The sequence below is a fragment of the Pongo pygmaeus genome, chromosome 8 (genome assembly GCF_028885625.2).
Source record: "Pongo pygmaeus isolate AG05252 chromosome 8, NHGRI_mPonPyg2-v2.0_pri, whole genome shotgun sequence".
Lineage (NCBI taxonomy): Eukaryota > Metazoa > Chordata > Mammalia > Primates > Hominidae > Pongo > Pongo pygmaeus.
Window position 1 is genome coordinate 54474121 of NC_072381.2, and position 20790 is coordinate 54494910.

The following is a 20790-nucleotide window of genomic DNA, read 5'->3' on the forward strand; positions in this document are numbered from 1 at the left end:
CCGTAGCCTTTTGCTGCAGGGGCCTGTTGCCTCCCTGCAACCCCGGCACCCCCGTATTTGGAGCCATGATGGATTCTGGGGTTTGCCCTCTGATCTGAAAGTTAGAGAATGAGGGAGTTTAGTGCCTTTGGAGCCTCCTTAGGGAGCCAGCCCAGGACCTTCCTCCTCCCAGGTCTTGATCTGCGCCTCACCCCTACGCTGCCAGCGTGCGGCCACCTTGGAGATGGAGCAGCAGGAGCACGACGCAGTGCCGGGAATAGGGAAGCAGTGTGAGGACCACAAGACAGGTCCCCCAGTCTGGGTTTAATTCCAGGATCTGCTGCTGGGAGCTTGGGCAAGCAACCCAGCATCTCCATGCCCAGCTTCCTCACCTGGTAAGACCAGGGGAATAGCACCTACACTGCACCAGGATTGTGGGAGAATGGAGTAAAACAGCACACACAATACTCCTGGCACAAAGCAAGTAATAAATGAGTGTGCCTCCTGCCATACAGGAACCGAGGACTGGAGAGCTAGTCATGAGCCCAGAGATACCTGGCTTCATGCTCAGGAACAGCCATGTGGGCCAGAGGGCTGGAGATGTGGTCTGCACCTTGTAGGCCCTGGGACAGTTTCTTTCCTCTATGATTCCTCTGTTCTTCAGCCACTGGACATAAAAAAATTGGCCTTCAAGTCCTCCTTCCTCCTTTCTTTAATCAGACAGGGGAAACAGCATGTGCATAAATAATAATTGTTTTGTAGGCTGGGAGACTACCTCTTTAAGAGCCTCATAGTGGGAGAGTCAGAAGAGCCCAGAGGTCTCAAACTGAAGTGACTGGAGAACCAGCAAGTGGCATAAGTGTGTGAAGTCAGCTGGGGCAAGACTGGGATGTGCTGGAGAGTGTGCATGTACTGATGAAAGGCCATCAAATACAATTTAAAATAATTAGCCCACTCCAAAGAGTCTTCTGCAGCACACACTTCTGCTAAGGGCTGCAGTGAGTGGGCTCTCACCTCAACCTGAACCAGATGGAGGCTGAGGCTGGGCCCCACTGAGGGGCTGTGACTTGCCCAAGGTCATCCAGGGCCAGGCCTGTGCCCACATTGGGACTCTTTTCCTCCCTCAGACAGAGGGCACTTCAGTCACTGCAGAGCAGGTGGCAGCAGCCCTTCAGTGGATGAATTTCTCCTCCTTTCCCAGGGTGACTGGGTGGGTGAAGGGATTGAGCAACAGGTGGCCAGGCTGCCGCCTCTCACCCTGACACACTGGTCCCCATCCCCTCATCCTACAGCCATCTCAGGGACAGATGGAGACATTCCAATGCCCTCTGGGTCCTCCACCAACCCAGACAGAGCCTAGAGTCACAATGCCCACCTAGCCAGAGAGATCAGCCAGCTAGCCAAGTGCCCCCTGTGTCTTTCATCTGTTCTTCACAAGACCCGCAAGTGAAAAATGAGGATAAACCGCACATTCTACACAAGATAACAACATAGCAAGTCCTTATACTGCTCTTACTGTGTGCCCGGCCCCCTTAGCAGTAGGTACTATTATTACCACATTTTACAAAGAAAGTAACTGAGGGACAGAGAGGCAAAGTAATTCCCTGCAGGTACTCTAATGAGTACGTGGCAGAGCTGGGAGCCATCCTGGTTGTCTGCCTCGAAAGCCCACACTCTTTGCACTGCATCGCGGCACTTCCTGCGGGGTGGGGGGCACGATGGGAGAAGCATCTGCCTCTAATGCTGCTTTACTTTTGAGGCCAGAAAAATAGGAAGGCTCCCCTCTGACTCTGGAAGAGAGAAGCAAACCGTAATCTCAACAACGCAATCCCCACCTCCAACCTCAGCCGCCCTGGAGCCTCTCTCCCGCCAGTCCGCCCACTGGAACACGGGCTCCACGTGCCATCCAGGGTCAACGCCGCTCTGGGGACGCGTCAGGCCCAGCGCACAGCCTGGGCAGCTCAGCCTGTCAGCTGAGCACGGGCGCCTTAAGGGGTGCGGCCCTCTCAGAAGGAAGGTGAGTCTCCCTGGAGCCCCTGACGACAGCGAAGCGGCTGGGCGCTCTCCAGGGAGTGGGCGCGGCAACCAAGAAGGGTTTCTTACAGTTCCAAGAGAGGATCCCAGCCACAGTCACTCCAGAGCCCACCCGGGGCTTGGAGGAGGCTCTGGAAAATGAGGGATGAGGGAGTGTGCAGAACGGGGGGCGGAGGCTGGTAGGAGCCGAGGGAGGGCTCTGTCGGGTGCGAAGAGTGCCTGGGAGGAGTGAGAGTGGGGAGGGGGTGCGGCGGCGGGGAGAGAAGAGGCGGAGCTGGGGGACCTGACCGCTAAAGGAGAAAGGGGGATTCCAGGCAAGGGGAGTGTGGCCAGGCAGTGCGGGAGGGCGGCAGCGGCCAGGCTAATATCCGCGACCCCGAGTGGGGGCGCGGCAACTTCTGCCCTCAGTCCCCACAAGCTCCCGGCCGGGATTAGCTGCCGAGAAATTCTGCGGAGGGGCTGGTGGGTCAGAGCCAGGCTAGGCGGTTGCTGAGCCTTCCCCTCCCCTCCTGGCGGGGGTGTGTGTGCAAGGGGCCAGGGGGCGGAGTCGGAGAAAGGGTTGGGGGTGTCTGTGTCCAGCGCTCCTCCGGACGCCGCTCCACAATCCAGCTGCGAGAACAGATGGACGCAGCGGCGGCTCACCTCGGGGGCTTCCTGCTCGCTGTGCGCCGAGGTCCAGGCTGAAGCGGAGATCGCAAGCCTCCGACTCCCCCCTCTCCCGAGGGGCTGCGAGGAACCGGCTGCCACGCCCCCCTCCCCAGGAGGAGAAGAGCGGGCGCTGACCCCGCAAGTCCTAGAACCGCGGGCGGGGGGCGGGCAGGGGTCGGGCAGAGGGCCAACTACCGGCGCGGAACACTCATCCCAGGGGCTGGTTCAAGATTTCCGCACCGAGACCCTTTCCTGGGCCTCCAGCCCTGGAGCATCTGGGGAGCGGACCCCTGCCCGGCCACGCCCCGCCCCCGGCCCCCGCCCCGCCGACGTCGCATTAGCATGAGCGACGCAAGTGGCCCGGGCACCACTCGGGGGCTGGGACTCGCCGCGTCACAGCCCCGAGTGGAAGGGAAAAAAAAAAGAGGAGGCGGCGGAGGAGGCAAGAGCCGACGCGAGGGGAGGGGAGCGCAGCGGCGGGGCTAACAGGCGGGCAAGGGGGCGGGCGGCAACCGCATGCCCCTCGGCCAGCGCGGGCGGCCTCTCAGCGCGGCGGGTGCTGCTTTGGGCGCGCCCCGGACGAAGTGCGCCCAGTCTCCGGCCCCGGCCCCTCGGCGCGCCCGCCTTCCCGGCCGCCCCTGAGCCCAGCAGCCGCGGGTCCCGGGATCGGCTAAGAGTAGCGGCAACGCCTCGCCGGACTGAATCCTTTCCTTTCCCGGGACGCTGGGCCATGAGCCCCGCGGCCACCTGAGGCACAGGGGGGTCTGCTTGGCCAGGACCGCCTCCCCGAAGTCCCGTGCCCTCGCCTCTGCACTGGGGGACGCCAGCGCTCGGCCCTGGCGGAGGCGTCCTCGGAAGAGCATCGGGGTGGGGGCATGGAACCCGCGGAACCTGCGGGCCAGGCCCGGGCGGCGGCCACCAAGCTGTCGGAGGCGGTGGGCGCGGCGCTGCAGGAGCCCCGGCGGCAGAGGAGCCTGGTGCTTGTTATCGTGTGCGTGGCGCTGTTACTGGACAACATGCTGTACATGGTCATCGTGCCTATCGTGCCCGACTACATCGCCCACATGCGCGGGGGCGGCGAGGGCCCCACCCGGACTCCCGAGGTGTGGGAACCCACCCTGCCGCTGCCCACTCAGGCCAATGCCAGTGCCTACGTGGCCAACACCTCGGCGTCCCCAACGGCTGCGTGGCCAGCGGGCTCAGCCCTTCGGCCCCGCTACCCTACGGAGAGCGAAGACGTGAAGATTGGGGTGCTGTTTGCTTCCAAGGCCATCCTGCAGCTGCTAGTGAACCCCTTGAGCGGGCCCTTCATCGACCGCATGAGCTACGACGTGCCGCTGCTGATCGGCCTGGGCGTCATGTTTGCCTCTACAGTCATGTTCGCCTTCGCCGAGGACTACGCCACGCTGTTCGCCGCGCGAAGCCTGCAGGGCCTGGGCTCAGCCTTCGCCGACACGTCTGGCATAGCCATGATCGCCGACAAGTACCCGGAGGAGCCGGAGCGCAGTCGTGCACTGGGCGTGGCGCTGGCCTTCATTAGCTTCGGAAGCCTAGTGGCCCCGCCCTTCGGGGGCATCCTCTATGAGTTCGCCGGCAAGCGCGTGCCCTTCTTGGTGCTAGCTGCCGTGTCGCTCTTTGACGCACTGTTGCTGCTGGCAGTGGCCAAACCCTTCTCGGCGGCTGCACGGGCTCGGGCCAACCTGCCAGTGGGCACTCCCATCCACCGCCTCATGCTGGACCCCTACATTGCCGTGGTGGCCGGCGCGCTCACCACCTGTAACATTCCCCTCGCCTTCCTTGAGCCCACCATTGCCACGTGGATGAAGCATACGATGGCGGCTTCCGAGTGGGAGATGGGCATGGCCTGGCTGCCGGCCTTCGTGCCTTACGTGCTGGGCGTCTACCTCACCGTGCGCCTGGCGGCGCGCTACCCACACCTGCAGTGGCTGTACGGCGCGCTCGGGCTGGCTGTGATCGGCGCCAGCTCGTGCATCGTGCCCGCCTGCCGCTCCTTTGCGCCGCTAGCGGTCTCGCTCTGCGGCCTCTGTTTTGGCATAGCCCTAGTCGACACAGCACTGCTGCCCACGCTCGCCTTTCTGGTGGACGTGCGCCACGTCTCAGTCTATGGCAGCGTCTACGCCATCGCCGACATCTCCTATTCGGTGGCCTACGCGCTCGGGCCCATAGTGGCAGGCCACATTGTGCACTCGCTGGGCTTTGAGCAGCTCAGCCTTGGCATGGGACTGGCCAACCTGCTCTATGCTCCCGTCTTGCTGCTGCTCCGCAACGTGGGCCTCCTGACGCGCTCCCGTTCCGAGCGCGATGTGCTGCTTGATGAGCCACCGCAAGGTCTGTACGATGCGGTGTGCCTGCGTGAGCGTCCAGTGTCTGGCCAGGACCGCGAGCCTCGCAGCCCACCTGGCCCTTCTGACGAGTGCGAGGACGACTACAACTACTACTACACCCGCAGCTAGCATCCCCACTCCTCCTCCAGCCCACCCACCCGCCTTGGGTCAAGGGGGCTGCTCTGCAAGCCCACTGGCCAGCTCTGGCTCAGGGCCCGCCTCCTCCAGCGAGTACCCCAGCCCCTCCTCAACCTTGACTTCTGCCCAAATCCCCTCCCTGTGACCCATTCCATATCCCTTTCTCTCTTGTCCAATGGGGCTTGGAGCACCGAGGCAAGCGAAGCCATTGCGCTCCTTGCGGAGGTGAAGAGGACCCCGAGTCCCCACCTGCGGCTCCCCTGTGTAGAGCCTGCATCTGTCTGTCCTTCCTTCCATTGCTCCCAGTGCCAAACTTGGGCCGCTGCACCGCGGCGCCTCCGCCCAAATCAATAAACTGTGTCTGTCCCAGGAGGCCGAGTCTCTTTACTGGTGGGGGGTGCGTGGAGGCGCGCAGGGCCAGAGCAGAGGGGAGGGTGAACTGGGTCTCCAAGTCCCAATCCAGGCCTGAGCCAAACTAACACTTAGGCACCTGTAGCTGTTTTTCTACCTGGAAAAGGGGATAGGAAGGAAGCAAACCCAACAAAGGCTGTCACCCACGGTCACCAAGGAGCGCCATGCTCCCGGCAGCCCAGGATAGACCCTCCTTTGCAGGCCCAGCTCAGAGCCGGGGGATGCCGCCCCGGGGAGCCTGAGGACCAGCTTCAGCTGGGCACGCCAGGCCCCGCCCTTTGAGGACACGCCCCACACCATCCACAGAGCTCTGAGGTGCCTGGGCTGAGCTTCCCTTCAGACCAGAATCCCGCCCCGTTGAGGCTTTGAGAAAGGAGTAGGAGCCGAGCATTCCGGCAGAGGAAGAATAACGGCCCATCTTTTAGAATCCGACCTCTGGAAATGTGTGTATGATGTGATGTGTGTGTATTCATTAGAGAACTAGGCTCTGTCCTAGGAGTGGGGGAGCCGTGGTTGGTGTTTGCTGTGTCCCTGTCAGTCCTGAGGGTCTGAGTCTTGAAGGGAGAGATGCAAGTGTGGGATCTGGTACCAACCCCCACTGCCACCCTGTCCTGAGTGGGAGCAGCGGCCCAGGACTGTCAGGAAAGTTTCCAATCCTTAGTCTCAGCCCTGAGAGAGCCCCAAGCCAGCGTTTGCGCAACACTCCATATCCCGAAGACCGTAGCCTGATGATCGAGGCACAGTCTTCCCATCCCAGCGTGAAGAGGCGGCTGGTCAGGGTCGCCTGTGTGTTAGCTGCGCCTGTGGGGGTCTGCTCTGCTGTTGTGCGCATGTCTGTCCTCGATCTGCGAGTCGGGCTGTGTGTGCCTGGGCGGAGTCTGCCCTTGTCGGTCTGTCTGTGCTATTTGTGTGTGGGGGTCTCTATCTGGGGTGGGGGATGCTTTTGTCTGAGAGGAGAGCCTGCCTCTTGCCGCAGTCCTTAAGCATCCCCAGGTCTGCCATCAGGATTGTCCCAAGTCTGTAGCGCCCCACCTCTGCTCCCCACCCCATAGTGCCAGCAGGAATGGGATGGTAACAGAAAGGGAAGTCCTGCAGTGAACATTGATCTCGGTTATTGTTTCTTATAATTATTATTTTGAAAGATGGTGTAGTAGGGTTTGAGACTGGCCTGGATGGTGGGGAGAGGAGGGCAGAGACCAGAGACTTCCTCAGACCCAACCCTCTCCAGGACTCTGAGCAGCAGCACCCCACGCCTGGAATAATGGGGTTGGGGAAGTGCGGTGACTGGGGAATGCTGAGCTAGGGGCAGGGGGCATGGGCGGGACAGTGTTCTGTGCCCCCTTCTAGAGCCTAAATTTGTTGCCTGAGTTCCTCCGGGAAGCCTTCCGGGTAGATTCTGGGGGCCGGGAGCTGGGATCCCTGGGCGGGGAGCAGGGGAAGGGATGGGGCTGAGGACCGCGAAGAAGGGGGGCTTGGGGGAGGGGGGGAAATGGAAGAGAGAGGAGGGAGGAGGAACAAGAGGAAGGAGAGAAGTGCGGCCAGCTTGCTTTCTCCAGTCGGGTGGCCGCGGGGACCCGGGCGACGTCGGAGGCCCTGCCGGGAACCCAGGCGGTAGCCCCCACCCCCGCGCTGCGACACGCCCCCCACCCCTTCCGGCTCACACCCCCGCCCACACTCCTGAGTGGTGCGGTGCAGCGGCGGCCGAGGCAGCAGAGCCGAGGAGAGCAGGTGAGAAGAAGGGCTGGGCTGGGCTGGCGGAGCGTGGTGCCGGGAGCAAGGGCGGCGGTCGGGGGCTCTATCTAGGGACAGCACCGGGGCCGAGAGTACCCAGGACTCGTAGAATCCTCTGAGTCCTGCGCAGCAGCGGCCGTCGGGGATCAGCTAGGAAGCTGCAGGATTGCGTTGCTTCGGTGCCTGGGTTTGGGGAGGCTTGACCATCAGGGCTTCGGACTCCAAGCGCATGTTCTTACTTCACTTGGCCCAGCATCTGCTAAGTGACCAGGTCTACGCTTTCTGTGTCTAGTCGGAGGGTCCGTGGGTCTGACCTGACTCGCCTGAATTGCCGGTTCGCAACCGCTTCTCCCGGGAGCAGGGGGTGGGGAAGGAGGAGCAGCCGCTAGTGGCAAGTCTGAGCCAGGACATAGCCGATGACAGCCTGTGAATGACCGGCCGGACTGGGGTTGGACCTTCGGGGCAGAGCAGGCAGCCCTTGGAAAGCCAGGCTGGCAGGAGCATGGATGGGAGGCACAAAACACAGACAAACAGACATATATATACACATACACCCTCTAGGCATCCGCCCAGGAGTGATGGAGGAAGAAGAGTTGGCAGGTGGGACCACCAGGAAACCATCCCGCCCAGCTCTGCCTTCTTCAAGCTCAGGGTCCCTGAAGCCTGACTAGTGTCTCCCGAAAGGGGGGAGGGGGGACTCTGGGCCAGAGCAAAAGGAGGCATTGGCTGCATGGTCTGTAGGGACTTTACCAACCCGACCTTGTCCTTGCTGTCCTCTCAAAAGACTGCCATGCTCCAGTGAATCCTCACCAGGATGCCACCTCTTTCACTTTGCAGTTGGGGGCAGCCCCTACGAACCCACAGCACTGGGATGCCTGGGAACCAGCCTGTGGAGAGTGTCCCTGAACTGTGCCAGCAAGGGCTTTACATTCTCTGCCCAGCACTGCAAGGCAGCCCCAGGCTCCTCCATCCTTGGGCCTGGTTCATCCATCTTTCTGGACTCTCTGTTCCTGGCAACAACCCTGCCATGTGCCCATATGTGGGCCGTGCTTGCCTCTGGGTAGGGGTGGTGTTGGGCGGGGAGAGGGGCGAGGAAGTTAGCTAAACATCAGCTTTAGACTTGAGAGAATAGAGGGTGGGCTGGTGGAAAACATGAGTATGTGCCTGCGGAGGCTTAGGTTCAGGGACATCTCAGAGGGTAGCAATTGTGACCCACAGCCTAATAATAACAGTCTTTGCCCTCTTGGCCTGGCTCACTTCTACTGTACCTTCAAAATTAATCTGCTTCTCCCCAGACTAAGGCAGGTGACCCCTAGGGACCCTGGCTGCCCAGCCTCCCTGCATACCTCCCTGGGCACTCCTATGGTATCTACACTGGCAGCCTGCAGACCCGAGACTGCCTAGGTTACAACCCCTCCAGCAGGCCCAGAGTCTCCCTGCCCTGGCCACAGGCCAGGCTCCCAATTAGCCCTGATGCATCCTGGAGCACAGGGCCTTAAAGGCCTCCATTCACCCACGCATGCATTCCTTTCCCTCCGCCAACGGACTGAGGGAATTCACCCTACTCCACACCAGAGATGTGGCCAGGACCCAGAGTTGAAGCACTGAGAACAGTAGGTATGGTCTTACCCTTGAGAAGCTAGTGGGAAAGAGAGAGTTTGATCAGCAAAGCACTTATCTATTGGGTTCCAGGCAGGAACAAAGCCAGCACTCTGCCAGCAACCCCTGGTGGATTTGGATTGCCCCAGGGTGGTCAGCTGGCCTTGGGTGGCAACAGCCTCATGAGAGCAGACCCTCACTTTAGGAACAACTCTCTCCCATATGGGGGCCCAGAGAGAACACTGTGGTCAGCACATACAGGTGGAAGTCGAGACTGGGGCCAGGCCTGCAATGAGACCCCTATACACAGCTGTCAGGCTCTGGCCTCCTCATGGGGCTGGGGTGGAGGTTTGTTGATGGGAGGTGGAGCGTTTATGACAGGTCTATGTGGCTACTGTGTTGATGCTTCCCACTTCTTGGTCCCCAGGTACACACCTCTGCATCCCTGCACCAGGACTCACCAGGACTCACCAAGACGCCCATCCTGGAAAAGGTCCCCCATAAGATGGCAGCAAAAACTCCCAGCAGTGAGGAGGAGTCTGTGAGTGACTTTTGGAGCCCTCTCTCAACCCTGCTTTCCCCACCCACATGCCCTTGCTTCCAGAACAGTCCTGAGTGGGACTGGCCCCCAGCATTTGCCTGGCCCCAGCCCTGCCCTCTACTGGCACAAGGACCAGGCTACAGCTCCACCCTCAGCTTGCTGAGGATCCCAGAAGGGCCTGGAGGGGCTGAGACGGGCCTCAGGGTGCCAAGGAAATGCTAAGAGCTAAACTTCCAAATCCCCTGGCCAGGCTAGGCACTATCTTTCTTTCCACGGCCTCTCCTCATCCCAGCTTTCACTTCTGATAGCTTTGAGCCCAGTGATTTTGCCTTAGGGTGGGGCTGAATTCCTACTCCAAGCCCTGCAAGTCCCAGCTCCAGCTGCTGTCACTAGTTCAGCCTTGGAGCCTTAGGCACCATGTTCTCCACTGGCCTGAGACAATGCCATCCTCCCTGGGCAGGCATCCTCCCTCCCACCCCAGCCAGGCTTCGGGCGGCAGAGCAACACACCTGATTTCAGGTGGTTACATGTGTTTCCCCTCTCCCACACTTGTCTTTTTGCCACTCCTCTTCCCCCTTCCCCCAGCCCTCATTTGAAACCCTGAGCAGAATTTTCTGGCTTCTCCCCAAGAAGCTGCTCACTCCATTGCCCCGACCTCTGCAGCTGACAAACATCTATTGTCACCTCTGGTCCACTGGCATGCTTCTCTACCCACCCCATTGGGCTGTGGCTTCCTTAAGAGCAGGCTCTGTTTCTCCATCGTCTCTGAGTCCAGCCCAGGATCTGACTCACATGAACAGCCCAGGAAACATGGAGTTTTAGAGCATTGACCTGAGACTCCCAGGTCCGAAGACACTCCTTAGTACAGGGCCAGAAGTCCAGGAGAGTCTGGGGAGGATCCCTGGGGGGTTGAGATGTCTGAGCTGCGATTTCCTGCTTTATTCCTTTTTACCCACTGCTGATTCCCTGTTAACCAGGCTAAGTCACAGTGCACTGTCAGAGCCTGGAAGAAGGGGAGCAGTGTCTGGCGGAGGCTCTAGCCAGACTTGTGGGCTCTTTTGGCCAGGCCACTAACTGCGCTGGGCTTTCTGTAGGTTCTTACCCACCCACCCATCACACAGACCACCCCCCACCGCAAGAGATGGAAGAACCAGAACAGCTGGGTTGGGGGCTCAGACCTGGCTCGCTGGGGTTGGGCAGGGCAGCCTGGAATGCTGCCTAGATGCATCCTCGAGTCATTCCCCAGGGCAGGAGCAGGCCGTAGTTGGCACTGACACCCCACCCCTGCCAGAGAAGTGAACCCTAGAAGCAGGATCAGACAAGAAGAGGGCCGTCATTCATCCATCAGCAGCAGGGGCAGAGAAGGAGGTGCTTTTAAGGGGCCCCTTCACTCTGCAGCCTATGGGGAGGAGCCCTTTACTGTCTCATGGAAACTCATCACTGCACAGAGGAGAAGCCCCTGAAGGAAGGTGCCTCACTGTCTACCAGCGTGTCCCAGGAACCATGTTGCAGAATTCTGGTCATTAGGGCAGCACTGAATTATGTCTCTTATCGAAAGCCATCTTTTATCCTTCCAAATCTCTCCACAAGAGTATACCCTTCAGGTCTGGAGATCAGTTAGATTCTGGAGCCCCAGCTGAGAACAGTTTATAAATTAAGACTGACCAGCAGACAACAATATCAATAATAGGACTATTTCATTTTAGATCTATCCTTTATGGCTTAAAAGCACTTTCACATACATTAGATCTTTAATCCTATGAGAGGCAGGGTTTACTACCCCCATTTTACAGGAGAAGAAACTGTACAATTTAAGCAATATTATTATAAGTTCTGCCTTCCTATTGTCACTGGCCAAGTGAGGGACAAGAAGAGGAAAGGAATGGAAAAGGGAGTGAAAGGGAAGGGAGAGAACGACCCAGGAGAAAGAAGCAGAGTGGACATGGAGGATTGATTTTAGCTCCTAGTCTGCTATCAGATTTGTATGTGACCTTGGACCTTGGACCAGCTGCTCCACTTTCTGGGACTCAGTTTCCTCATTCATAAATGGGAAGTCACAAAATTGAAGCCACACAGAAGCCTTCTGTGGTGAACGCTGCTGGTGAACTGAGAGGCACAGCATGCGTATAGGAGGGTGGAGTGGGGGGTTCTTCCTAGACTCTAGCCACACTTTGGGGCCCCCAAAGAGTATGGGTTTCCTCTTGGGAATTCCTCTGGAAGTATAAGATAGCGAGGTCATAACATTTTAGATGTGCCTATTTGAGGCCAGTTGTTCCCCCATTTAATTCTCTCTGTGTTCCTCTCAGGTAGGAATTGTTATTTATGTCCTATGGATGAGGAGCAGAGGCTTGGAGAGATTCGGAGAGGAAGGACATCCACTGCATCCCCACCCCTGCCCCAACACCTACATGAAACAAAATTCCCTGCCTGGGTTTTATAAGTAGGAGGGACTTATAAGAAGCTCAGGGCATGAATCATCTTCTGAGGAACCCTCTTGTAGAATTCTAGTCATTAGGGCAGCACTGAATTATGCCTCTCATCCAAAACCATCTTTTATCCTTCCAAATCTCTCCGTAAGAGTGCCCCCTTCAGGTCCAGAGATCAATCAGATTCTGGAGCCCCAGCTGGGAACAATCTCTAAATTAAGAGTCACCAGCAGCCAACAGCATCAATAACAGGACTATTTCATCTTAGATCCATCCTTTATGGCTTAAAAACACTTTCTTATCTATTATCTGTTTGATCCTATGAGAGATAGGGGTTACTACTCCCATTCTATAGAGGAAGAAACTGAGGCACAGAGGGAGGGTGACTTGCCCAAGTTTGCAGAGCTGGTCAGCGGCAGGGTCAGGGTACAAACCCAGGTCTGTCTGGTGCCAATATCACCGTATTTTCCTCTGCACTTTATCCCTTTCTGGGGACAGAGCACAATGAGGTCAGGGACGCCAAACAGGAACTTCCTAAATTCATAATTTTGCTGAGCTGCGCCCTAGAAATGGAGGGGTCCCAGGATAGAGAACAACACAGGGGCAGAACAACACAGATACTAGGGAGCAACTTGGGGACAGGCATGGGGTACACATACTAGAGGCACAATGCTTATGAACCCTTTCTTCCAGGGGCTGCCCAAACTGCCCGTGCCCCGGCTGCAGCAGACCCTGGCCACGTACCTGCAGTGCATGCGACACCTGGTGCCTGAGGAGCAGTTCAGGAAGAGCCAGGCCATTGTGCAGCGGTTTGGGGCCCCTGGTGGCCTCGGTGAGACCCTGCAGCAGAAACTCTTGGAGCGGCAGGAAAAGACAGCCAACTGGGTAAGAGGCGCAGACAAGGAATCCACAGAAGAGGGGCGGGAGGCAGACCTGGAGACAGAGGGATCTCAGTGAGAGGCAGGTAGGGGACAAAGACAGGGCAGAAGGAGAGACGAGGGACAGGGATGGGGGATAGATGTGGGAACAGGCAGGTGGCATGGATTGGAGGACAGGAAGGGAAAAGGATGAGAAACAAACAAGATGAGGAATGGGAAATCTGGATAGAGAAAGAGGAAGACAAATCGGGGACAGGAATAGGGGACAGATGAGGACAGAGATCGCATCAGGAAAGAAGAGAGGGTGAAAGGCAGGAAGGAGACACCTGTAAGGACAGGCAGAGGACAGCGATGTAGCACCAAGCTACCAGGATGGGGCTGGGACAGAAGAAAGGAGACAGGAGGGCACAAAGGTGAAGGACAGGCCCGGTGGACTGGGAAGCTCCTGGCACATACCTGGGGCTTAGCATATATTTGTGGAATGAATGAATTAATGCTCTGGTGAAGTGTCCCGATTTTCTCTCGGGGCTGTCAGGATGGGACTGTTTGGAGGGATGTGACGGCCTTCCCTGCCCTCCCCGGCAGGTATCTGAGTACTGGCTGAATGACATGTATCTCAACAACCGCCTGGCCCTGCCCGTCAACTCCAGCCCCGCTGTGATCTTTGCTCGACAGCACTTCCCTGGCACTGACGACCAGCTGAGGTGAGGCCTTGGTGCTCCTAGCTCATAACCTAAGGACCCACCCAAGGCAGGGGCCCTTACCCCAGTGCCAGCAAAGAAAGGCCAAAGCTGGAGCCTCGGCTGAGCTTCCAAAGCTGGAGCCTCAGCTGAGCTTCCTGGGGCCAAATGCCCTGAGACAGTGGACGTCCAGGCCATCGGGGGGGAGCAAGGTTAGGTGTGGCTGCACTCGAGTGACAATCACACAATCAGCCTTAGTCTATATTTATCTTGCAGTGGAATGGGCACTCATGGAGGTCATGGGTCCAAATATCCCCACAGCCTCCACCTGGCTGAGGCCCTGGGAGGAGGCGTGTGTCCCTGGACCACGCCAGTACTTGTCCCTGGGAAACACCGCCCCAGGCTGTCTGAGAGGGCCTCTGCTTCCTTCCAGAGCCCCCAGCTCTAAACAGAGGCCCCAGAAGGCTGGAAACAATTCCTGCCTGCCAGCAGCCAGAGCCTGTGCCATCTGCTGTAATTTCAGAGCTCACTGAGCCATTGGAGGGCCTCTGGCCGCTGATGACAATGGAGGATGGGTGCAGGGAGAAAGGGTTTCCCTTCTGGAGTCTCTCAGAGTCTGGTCTTAAGACCTGAGTGGGGCAAATGGTGGGGACAGTTTAGAGGAAGGGCAGACCAAAGCGGCCCGAGGACAAGAGGCAGGGCCCACCTCACCTCTGGGCAGGGCTTAGCCACGCTAGGAAGACCTCCCCACCCCACCCTACCAGCTGGCCAGCCTTCCCTCCCACTGTAGCTGGGGTCTCCCCAGGGAAGAAGGAAGGCGTGGACGGATGAATGACTTCTGAAAACAGTTCTCACAATTGCATCTGAGGGGGTATTTTCCTCCTGGTGCAATTAAGCCAGGCCCAACATCCTGGGATGACAGTTCCCGCTGCTCATTTCTCCAGTGCCTTTCCCCAAGCACTCGATTTCCTTTTCATTAGTACTGGGGGGTGGGAGGAAAGGGACCAAATTACTGGCTTTTCCCAGGAGAAAATTTTCCATAAGGCCAGGGGTCCTGCCCTGTCCAGCCCCAGGGCTGGCCTTTCCAAGGAAGAACTCCACCCTTCACCTCCACCCCTTCTGGCCTGCTCTGCGGCCTCTCCTGGCTTCCGTCTCCCTCTCTGCTCCATCTCCTTTTCAAGGTGATTCCAGTTTCCTCTCCCCTCCCCAAGAGCTGCTCCACCCCCAGTTCTCACCAAAGGACCATTTTGAGTCCAAGGCTTGTGGTGGGCTCTCGGCATTGGGCTGGGGGACAAGAACCACGTCTGATTAGTGCAGGAACCACATCTGATTAGTGCACACGGGGGTGGCATACAATGTGGGATCATGGAGTTTGGCAGTGGGGAAGAGGGAGGGAGAAGGGAGGGAAGAGGAAGGAGATGGAAGGAAGAGGGAAGGAGGGAGGGGAGGCGGAAGGGAGGGAGGGAGGGAGGAAGCCAGGCCCTGGGAGGCAAGGCTCAGGCCTACCTTCTCCCTGCAGGTTTGCAGCCAGCCTCATCTCTGGTGTACTCAGCTACAAGGCCCTGCTGGACAGGTAGGACTTGGAGGGAGGTGCCCTGTTCCAGCATAGTCTGCCTATGCGTCCAACTCCCTTGCAGGGACATTGTCTTTTTCCAGCTCTGTATTCCCATTCCTGGCTCCTGGCACAGAGCAGATGTCCCTGCCCCTACCCACTCCCCCACCATCACGATGACCTTTAGCCCAGCTGGCCTGTCCGTTAACTGTTCCTTTTCCTGGGGCAAGCACCATCCTTCCTTGATCTTTTAAAAATGCCCCCTCCCTCCACACGTACGTGCACAGGTGGAGTGAATTCATTTGAAGCTGGAGAACACATAGGAAGGCAGGGAAGGAAGAGTTGTTAGAGTAAGGTGATGTGGAGTTCTGCTTTGCCACTTGGAGGAATGGTGTCTCCAGCCGGACCCTCTGTGTCCTCAATCCCACAGTGGACATGAGGCTGTTCTGACAGATGGAGAAGGCTGCTCAAGCACCGCAGGCTCTCTTTGATTTTAGGAGGAAAGTCCCTCTCCTGGCCAAGCTTAGGAGAGCAGGAGGGTGTCTGAGAGCAGCAGGGAGAGTAAGCGGGTCTGGAGGAACCAAGTCTCTCAAGGTAGAGACTATAAGAGCATTAGAAGCTGGAAGGAGAGAGAGAGGCCCAAAGAAGCATCCCTTGCACAGATGAGGAAGCTGCAGCTCAGAGAGGTTGAGTAACTCATCCATGGTTACACAGCCGGGTGGTGGCAGAGCAAGGAGGGGGCAAGGGGCAAACTTCACTCTGTTCAACTTGACTCAACTCAATCTTTACCCAGCCTTGGGACAGAGGCTCAGACCCACAGCACCTCCAGGGTAGGGCTGTTCCCTCTGGAGAGGGGCAGGCAGGGCTCCCAGACTCTCAGGGTGAAGCAGCTCAGGCTGTCCAGGGCATTCTGCACCACACGCCCCTGGGCGCTCTGCTCACTCCTCTCTAAATGCCATGGGTCACTAGGCCCTGGGCTGTTGTCTCCTCATGGTGTGTCTTTGGTCTCTCCCTTCTTCGTAGACAGCACTCTATTTCCTCCCAGAACTCGCCCCTCCAGCTCACTGCCCTGTCTGTTTTCAAACAGCCTTGTCTTGCTGAGCCTGGGGACTTGGTGCCCATTCATCACTGACTGCCTCCACGAGACTTCACTTTCCTTCTGATCCCAGACTTTCACATGTGTGTGTGCACACTCACACAGACATGAATACCCATGCATATCCACATGGAGGTTCCCATGTCCAATGATTGAAAAGGACTTAAGACTGGTACATTTTCCTGAGTGCCTGTTTTGAACCGTTAATTAATTAATTAATTAATTTACTTATTCACTTTGCAATGTAGTTATGCTGGGAAGAGGAAGAGAAATAAGGCCTCATCCTCCCCTCAAAATGTCCTTAGACTATTGGGCAGGACAGTCACTTAAACAGACACAAAATACAGCTGTGTCCCTTCCCCTGAGTCCCACACTCGCTCATCCAAGCCTCAGCCATCCCCACCGGGGTGTCTCTCAGTCATTACAAATGAGCCAGGAGAGCTTCGCCTCTCCCTCCCCGCTTCCCAACTCCTCCCACACCTTGTCGGGCCATGTCCATAAGTGCACCAGCGCATGCCCTGTTGGTGAGTCTGGGAACCTGGAAGTCACCTGTGCTTGTTCTGCTTTCTCCCTTGCACCCTCATGTAACCCATGGTGCTCAGATGTGGTCATTCTCCCTCCCCACCGTGTCCCCAAGCTCCCTCCTCCCTCCCTGCTGCCCTCACAAGACATCACGTTCCTTCTCTGCCACAACCTCCTTCCTTGTTCTTCCTGTGACACCTTTCAGTCCATTCTCCCCATATAAGCAGGGTCAGTAAAACAACAAAATGGAAACCCAATCGTGCCCCTGAGTGCTAAAGCCTCCCAAGGGCTTTCACTGCACCAAGAATAAGGCAATAGCTCCTCCCCACTGCCACTGGAGCCCCACAGGACCTGGCCTGCCCAACTCTCTGGCCCTGTCTTCACTGGGCCTCAGCCCCACTGGCTTGTCTCTGCCTTTGACCAGTGCTTCTCAAGCTGCCTCTGGGGAAGAACCAATATATTTTCTTTCATTTTGTAAAATTTGTGAAAAACAACAAAATATTGATTACTAGAAAAATGGTATGAAATATGAGACCAAATGTTTTATTACAGGATTCAACAGACATAAAACTCCCATCACATTGCTACAAACATTTCTGGGTTCAGGCATTACACCAAGTCATGGGTCAGTCACAGCAGTTCAGTGCAATACTCATACTTTGAGTTGCAGTGCTGTGGGACACTTCACCCTTAGGGCTCAGCTCAATCAACCTGCCTCAGTGAGACTGCCCCTGGTCACCACCTCCTGTCCCTGCCAACACTCTGTCTCACTACCTGAAAGTCTCCTGTTCACTGGTTTGCTGCTTGTGGTCTACTCCCCACCTACACATCCTAGGACTTGCACCCCAGTAGAGCAGGAGCTGCATGTCTTATTTGCTGCCGTATCCCCACATCCCAGAATGGTGCCTGGCCTATATGGAGGACGTGCTTCACAAATATTTGTTGGCTGAAAGAGTGGAAGGATGGATGGATGGATGGATGGATGGATAGAAAGATGGCTGAATGGAAAGATGGATGGATGGTGGATAGATGGGTGGATGGTGGGTGGATGGGTGGATGGAAGGATGGATGGACGCTTGGTGGATGGATGGGTGGATGGAAGGATGGATGGATGGTGGATAGATGTGTGGATGGTGGATAGATGAGTGGGTGGTGGGTGGAAGGAGGGATGGATGTTTGGTAGTGGAAGTATGGTAGATGTATGGATATATGGATGGATGATGGATAGATGGATGGGTGGATGGATGGAAGAAAGGGAGGGAGAGAGGAAGGATAGGCACAAGGCATGCTGAGACCAGAGGGAAAAAGAACTTCCTGCGTTGACCTCAGAAGAGGCTTCTAAAAGAGATGATGAAAGAGTAGGCTCTTTAAGGAGGGGAAGGAGTTTTCTGAATAGAACTGTTGAGTTCTGGGGTTGGGGCAAAGGCATGCTGAGAGAAGATCAGCATAAGCAAAGATGCAGAAGGCTAACTGGCAGGCCTTGCACATGCCGTGCATGAGGCAGAGGTTTGAGAAAACTCTGAGGGTCTCCATGTGTTGTGGAAATGGGGCCTCCACTACTTTAAAAAGTGGAGAATTGAGCTCTGCATCTGCCATGTGATGCAATTCTAGGTTCTATGCACCACTTTGCCTGATCAAGTTACAATAAAACCCATTCTCTGTCTCCCCTCACCCCCCCACCATCCCCTCGTGGCTGCCTCCCTTCCCACTCCTCTCCTTCAGCCACTCCATTCCCACTGACTGTGCCAAAGGCCAGCTGTCAGGGCAGCCCCTTTGCATGAAGCAATACTATGGGCTCTTTTCCTCCTACCGGCTCCCCGGCCATACCCAGGACACGCTGGTGGCTCAGAACAGCAGCATCATGCCGGAGCCTGAGCACGTCATCGTAGCCTGCAGCAATCAGGTAAGCAGCCCCTTGTCTTGGTGAGGGAAGGCACAGAGCATGCAGTGGCCATGCATTCACATCCATTACCTTCTCAGAGGGGGCTCAGCCTCCTTCCCTGAGTCACACAGGGAGCTGGGGCACCATGTCTCCAAAGTGGGGTCCCTACTTCCAGTCAGTCCCATGTCTCTCCACCAGTTGGCTTCTAAGAATGAGAGCCATCAGTTTGAGAATATCCTCACTGGACTCTCACTTCAGCCCTGATGCACTGAGGGTCATGATCAAGACCCTCCACCTGTACATCTGTTCTTTTCCATGCAGTCACCCGGGCTCTGGCCTTTCTGGAGACCACACACAGCCAGACAGTGTTACAGACTGACAAATAGGACCTTTCATGTGTCAGCCTGTGGGCTCAGCACTTAACATGCATTCATCCCACTTAATCCTCACAGTGACCCTGCAGAGGGGGCCTTAGGATCTTCATGTGACAGTTGAGGACATGAGACTCAGACAAGTTAAGTGGTCTGTCCAAGAATGGGAAGGACTCCTGGGTCTGGCCAGTGCCCTAAGGTCATGCTCTACCCCCTGAAGCTCAGGTCCTCAGACTGGGTTCCACAGAGCCAACGAGGACCCATGGGTCCTGGGGGACAGGCTAAGCATGAGGGCTCCTGACCTCTTCCCTGTGCCCATGCACTATATATTCCATATATTGAGCTTCACATAAATATTTCCTCTGACAAACAGTTTTGTTTTTGTTTTTGCTTTGCTAAAACCCACGTTTGGCAACCATCCCAGGGATTCCCCTGGTACTTGCTCTACAACGTGATCTTGGGCTCTCCTCACATTTTTAGTAAGTTGGGAGCTCTGTGGAGCCCTGACATCTGAGGGCAGCTGTGACCTCTGTTCCTAGATTTGAAAGCCATCTAGGAGCTCTCGCAGCCCACCTGACACCTTGGCCATAGACCAAGGACATTTCCCCATCTTCATTCAAAAGTCAAGCCAAGTATTTCCCAGCTCCCACAGGCCACCGTATCCACCTCTTCCAGACATGCTCTGGGCCCCTGCACTAGACCAGGCCATACAGACACTGCTAGGGGGTTGGAGGGAAAGGGAAAACAAGGTACTCATGTCAATCAGCTGAAAAGTGTATCTTGACCTGGGTCTAGGAATAGACCCTTCACAAAGCCCAAGGCTCTAGTCTTCAAAGCTACAAAATGACAGAACCACAGGGCTGACATACAAAGCACATGTAGGTACACATGTGAAGGTGCACACGCATGCACACATGTGTAGGTGCACATGCACGCATGGTGTGTGTTGGTTTTCCATTTTAATCTTCCTCTGCATATGATTGCCGGCTTGCTTTTTTCCTCCACTCACCAGTGTGTTTAAGGCCCATCACTGTGGCTCTATCTATTGCTAATTCACCTTTTCAATGGCTGGGTAGACATGCCCCAGACATATACACCTCATTTCACTTAGCCATTCCCCTTCTGGAGAACAGTGAGGCTCTTGCTACCATTTTGCTGTTGCAAATGAGGCCGAGAGGCACATTCCTCGTGTCTTCCGATACACACGGGTATGTTTCTCTAAGCCTCAGGCCAAAATATGCATTTATAAGTGCAATTGCTTAGTCACAGGTATGCACATTTTTAGTTTTGATAGACACTGCCCTCCAACAGTAGCTGTGCCAATTTATATTCCATTCCCCACAAACATAATGGATTCCGTGAACCATGAAAGCACATTTTCCTTTCGCTAAGTTTAATGTTGCCTTCTTTGATTGGGGGCAGCGTGGAATCCAGCACAGTCAACAGCCTGGCTTGGTCCCTAAACTGAGACTAGAACTACCAAACACCTTGGGAACCTTGGGCCTGAGCATCCCTGTCCCAAGCTCACCTGTGAAGGCTGAGTGAAGGCCTGGTGCCACGGACCACCCAACAAGTGACATATTTGACCTGTTTACCCCACAGTTCTTTGTCTTGGATGTTGTCATTAATTTCCGCCGTCTCAGTGAGGGGGATCTGTTCACTCAGTTGAGAAAGATAGTCAAAATGGCTTCCAACGAGGACGAGCGTTTGCCTCCAATTGGCCTGCTGACGTCTGACGGGAGGAGCGAGTGGGCCGAGGCCAGGACGGTCCTCGTGAAAGGTCAGCCGCAGCGCCCAGCACATCTCCATGCCCATCTCATGCTCATGCCCATCGGCTTTCCCTCCTCCAGGGTTGGGCCAGGGCCTCATCCCCATCAGCCATAGTGCGGGAGCTCAGGGCCCACAGCATGCCCTGCAGCCAGCCACAGTGCCTTGCCACCAAAGCCCCCTTTTGTGC

At 56.6% G+C, this 20790-nt stretch overlaps 2 protein-coding genes across 2 annotated transcripts in view; both read left to right on the top strand.

The window, feature by feature from the left end:
• Window positions 1-3105: 3105 nt before the first annotated feature.
• On the top strand, window positions 3106-5516 carry SLC18A3 (solute carrier family 18 member A3). Its single transcript, XM_054435270.1, has one exon. The coding sequence runs from the start codon at window positions 3537-3539 to the stop codon at window positions 5133-5135; it is 1599 nt and encodes a 532-aa protein (XP_054291245.1). The 5' UTR covers window positions 3106-3536; the 3' UTR covers window positions 5136-5516.
• A 3796-nt stretch (window positions 5517-9312) lies between these two features.
• The window catches only part of CHAT (choline O-acetyltransferase), a 51713-nt gene continuing 40235 nt past the window's right edge, over window positions 9313-20790 (top strand). Inside the window, exons 1-6 of the mRNA XM_054435272.1 lie at window positions 9313-9426; window positions 12546-12737; window positions 13316-13434; window positions 14930-14983; window positions 18303-18483; window positions 20436-20613. Coding sequence (XP_054291247.1) covers window positions 9391-9426; window positions 12546-12737; window positions 13316-13434; window positions 14930-14983; window positions 18303-18483; window positions 20436-20613 — 760 coding nt within the window. The 5' untranslated portion in view covers window positions 9313-9390. The remainder of the gene's footprint in view (window positions 9427-12545; window positions 12738-13315; window positions 13435-14929; window positions 14984-18302; window positions 18484-20435; window positions 20614-20790) is intronic.

Excerpts from the sequence above, each read along its gene's own strand:
- SLC18A3 (XM_054435270.1), top strand. The coding sequence starts at position 3,537 with ATGGAACCCGCGGAACCTGCGGGCCAGGCCCGGGCGGCGGCCACCAAG.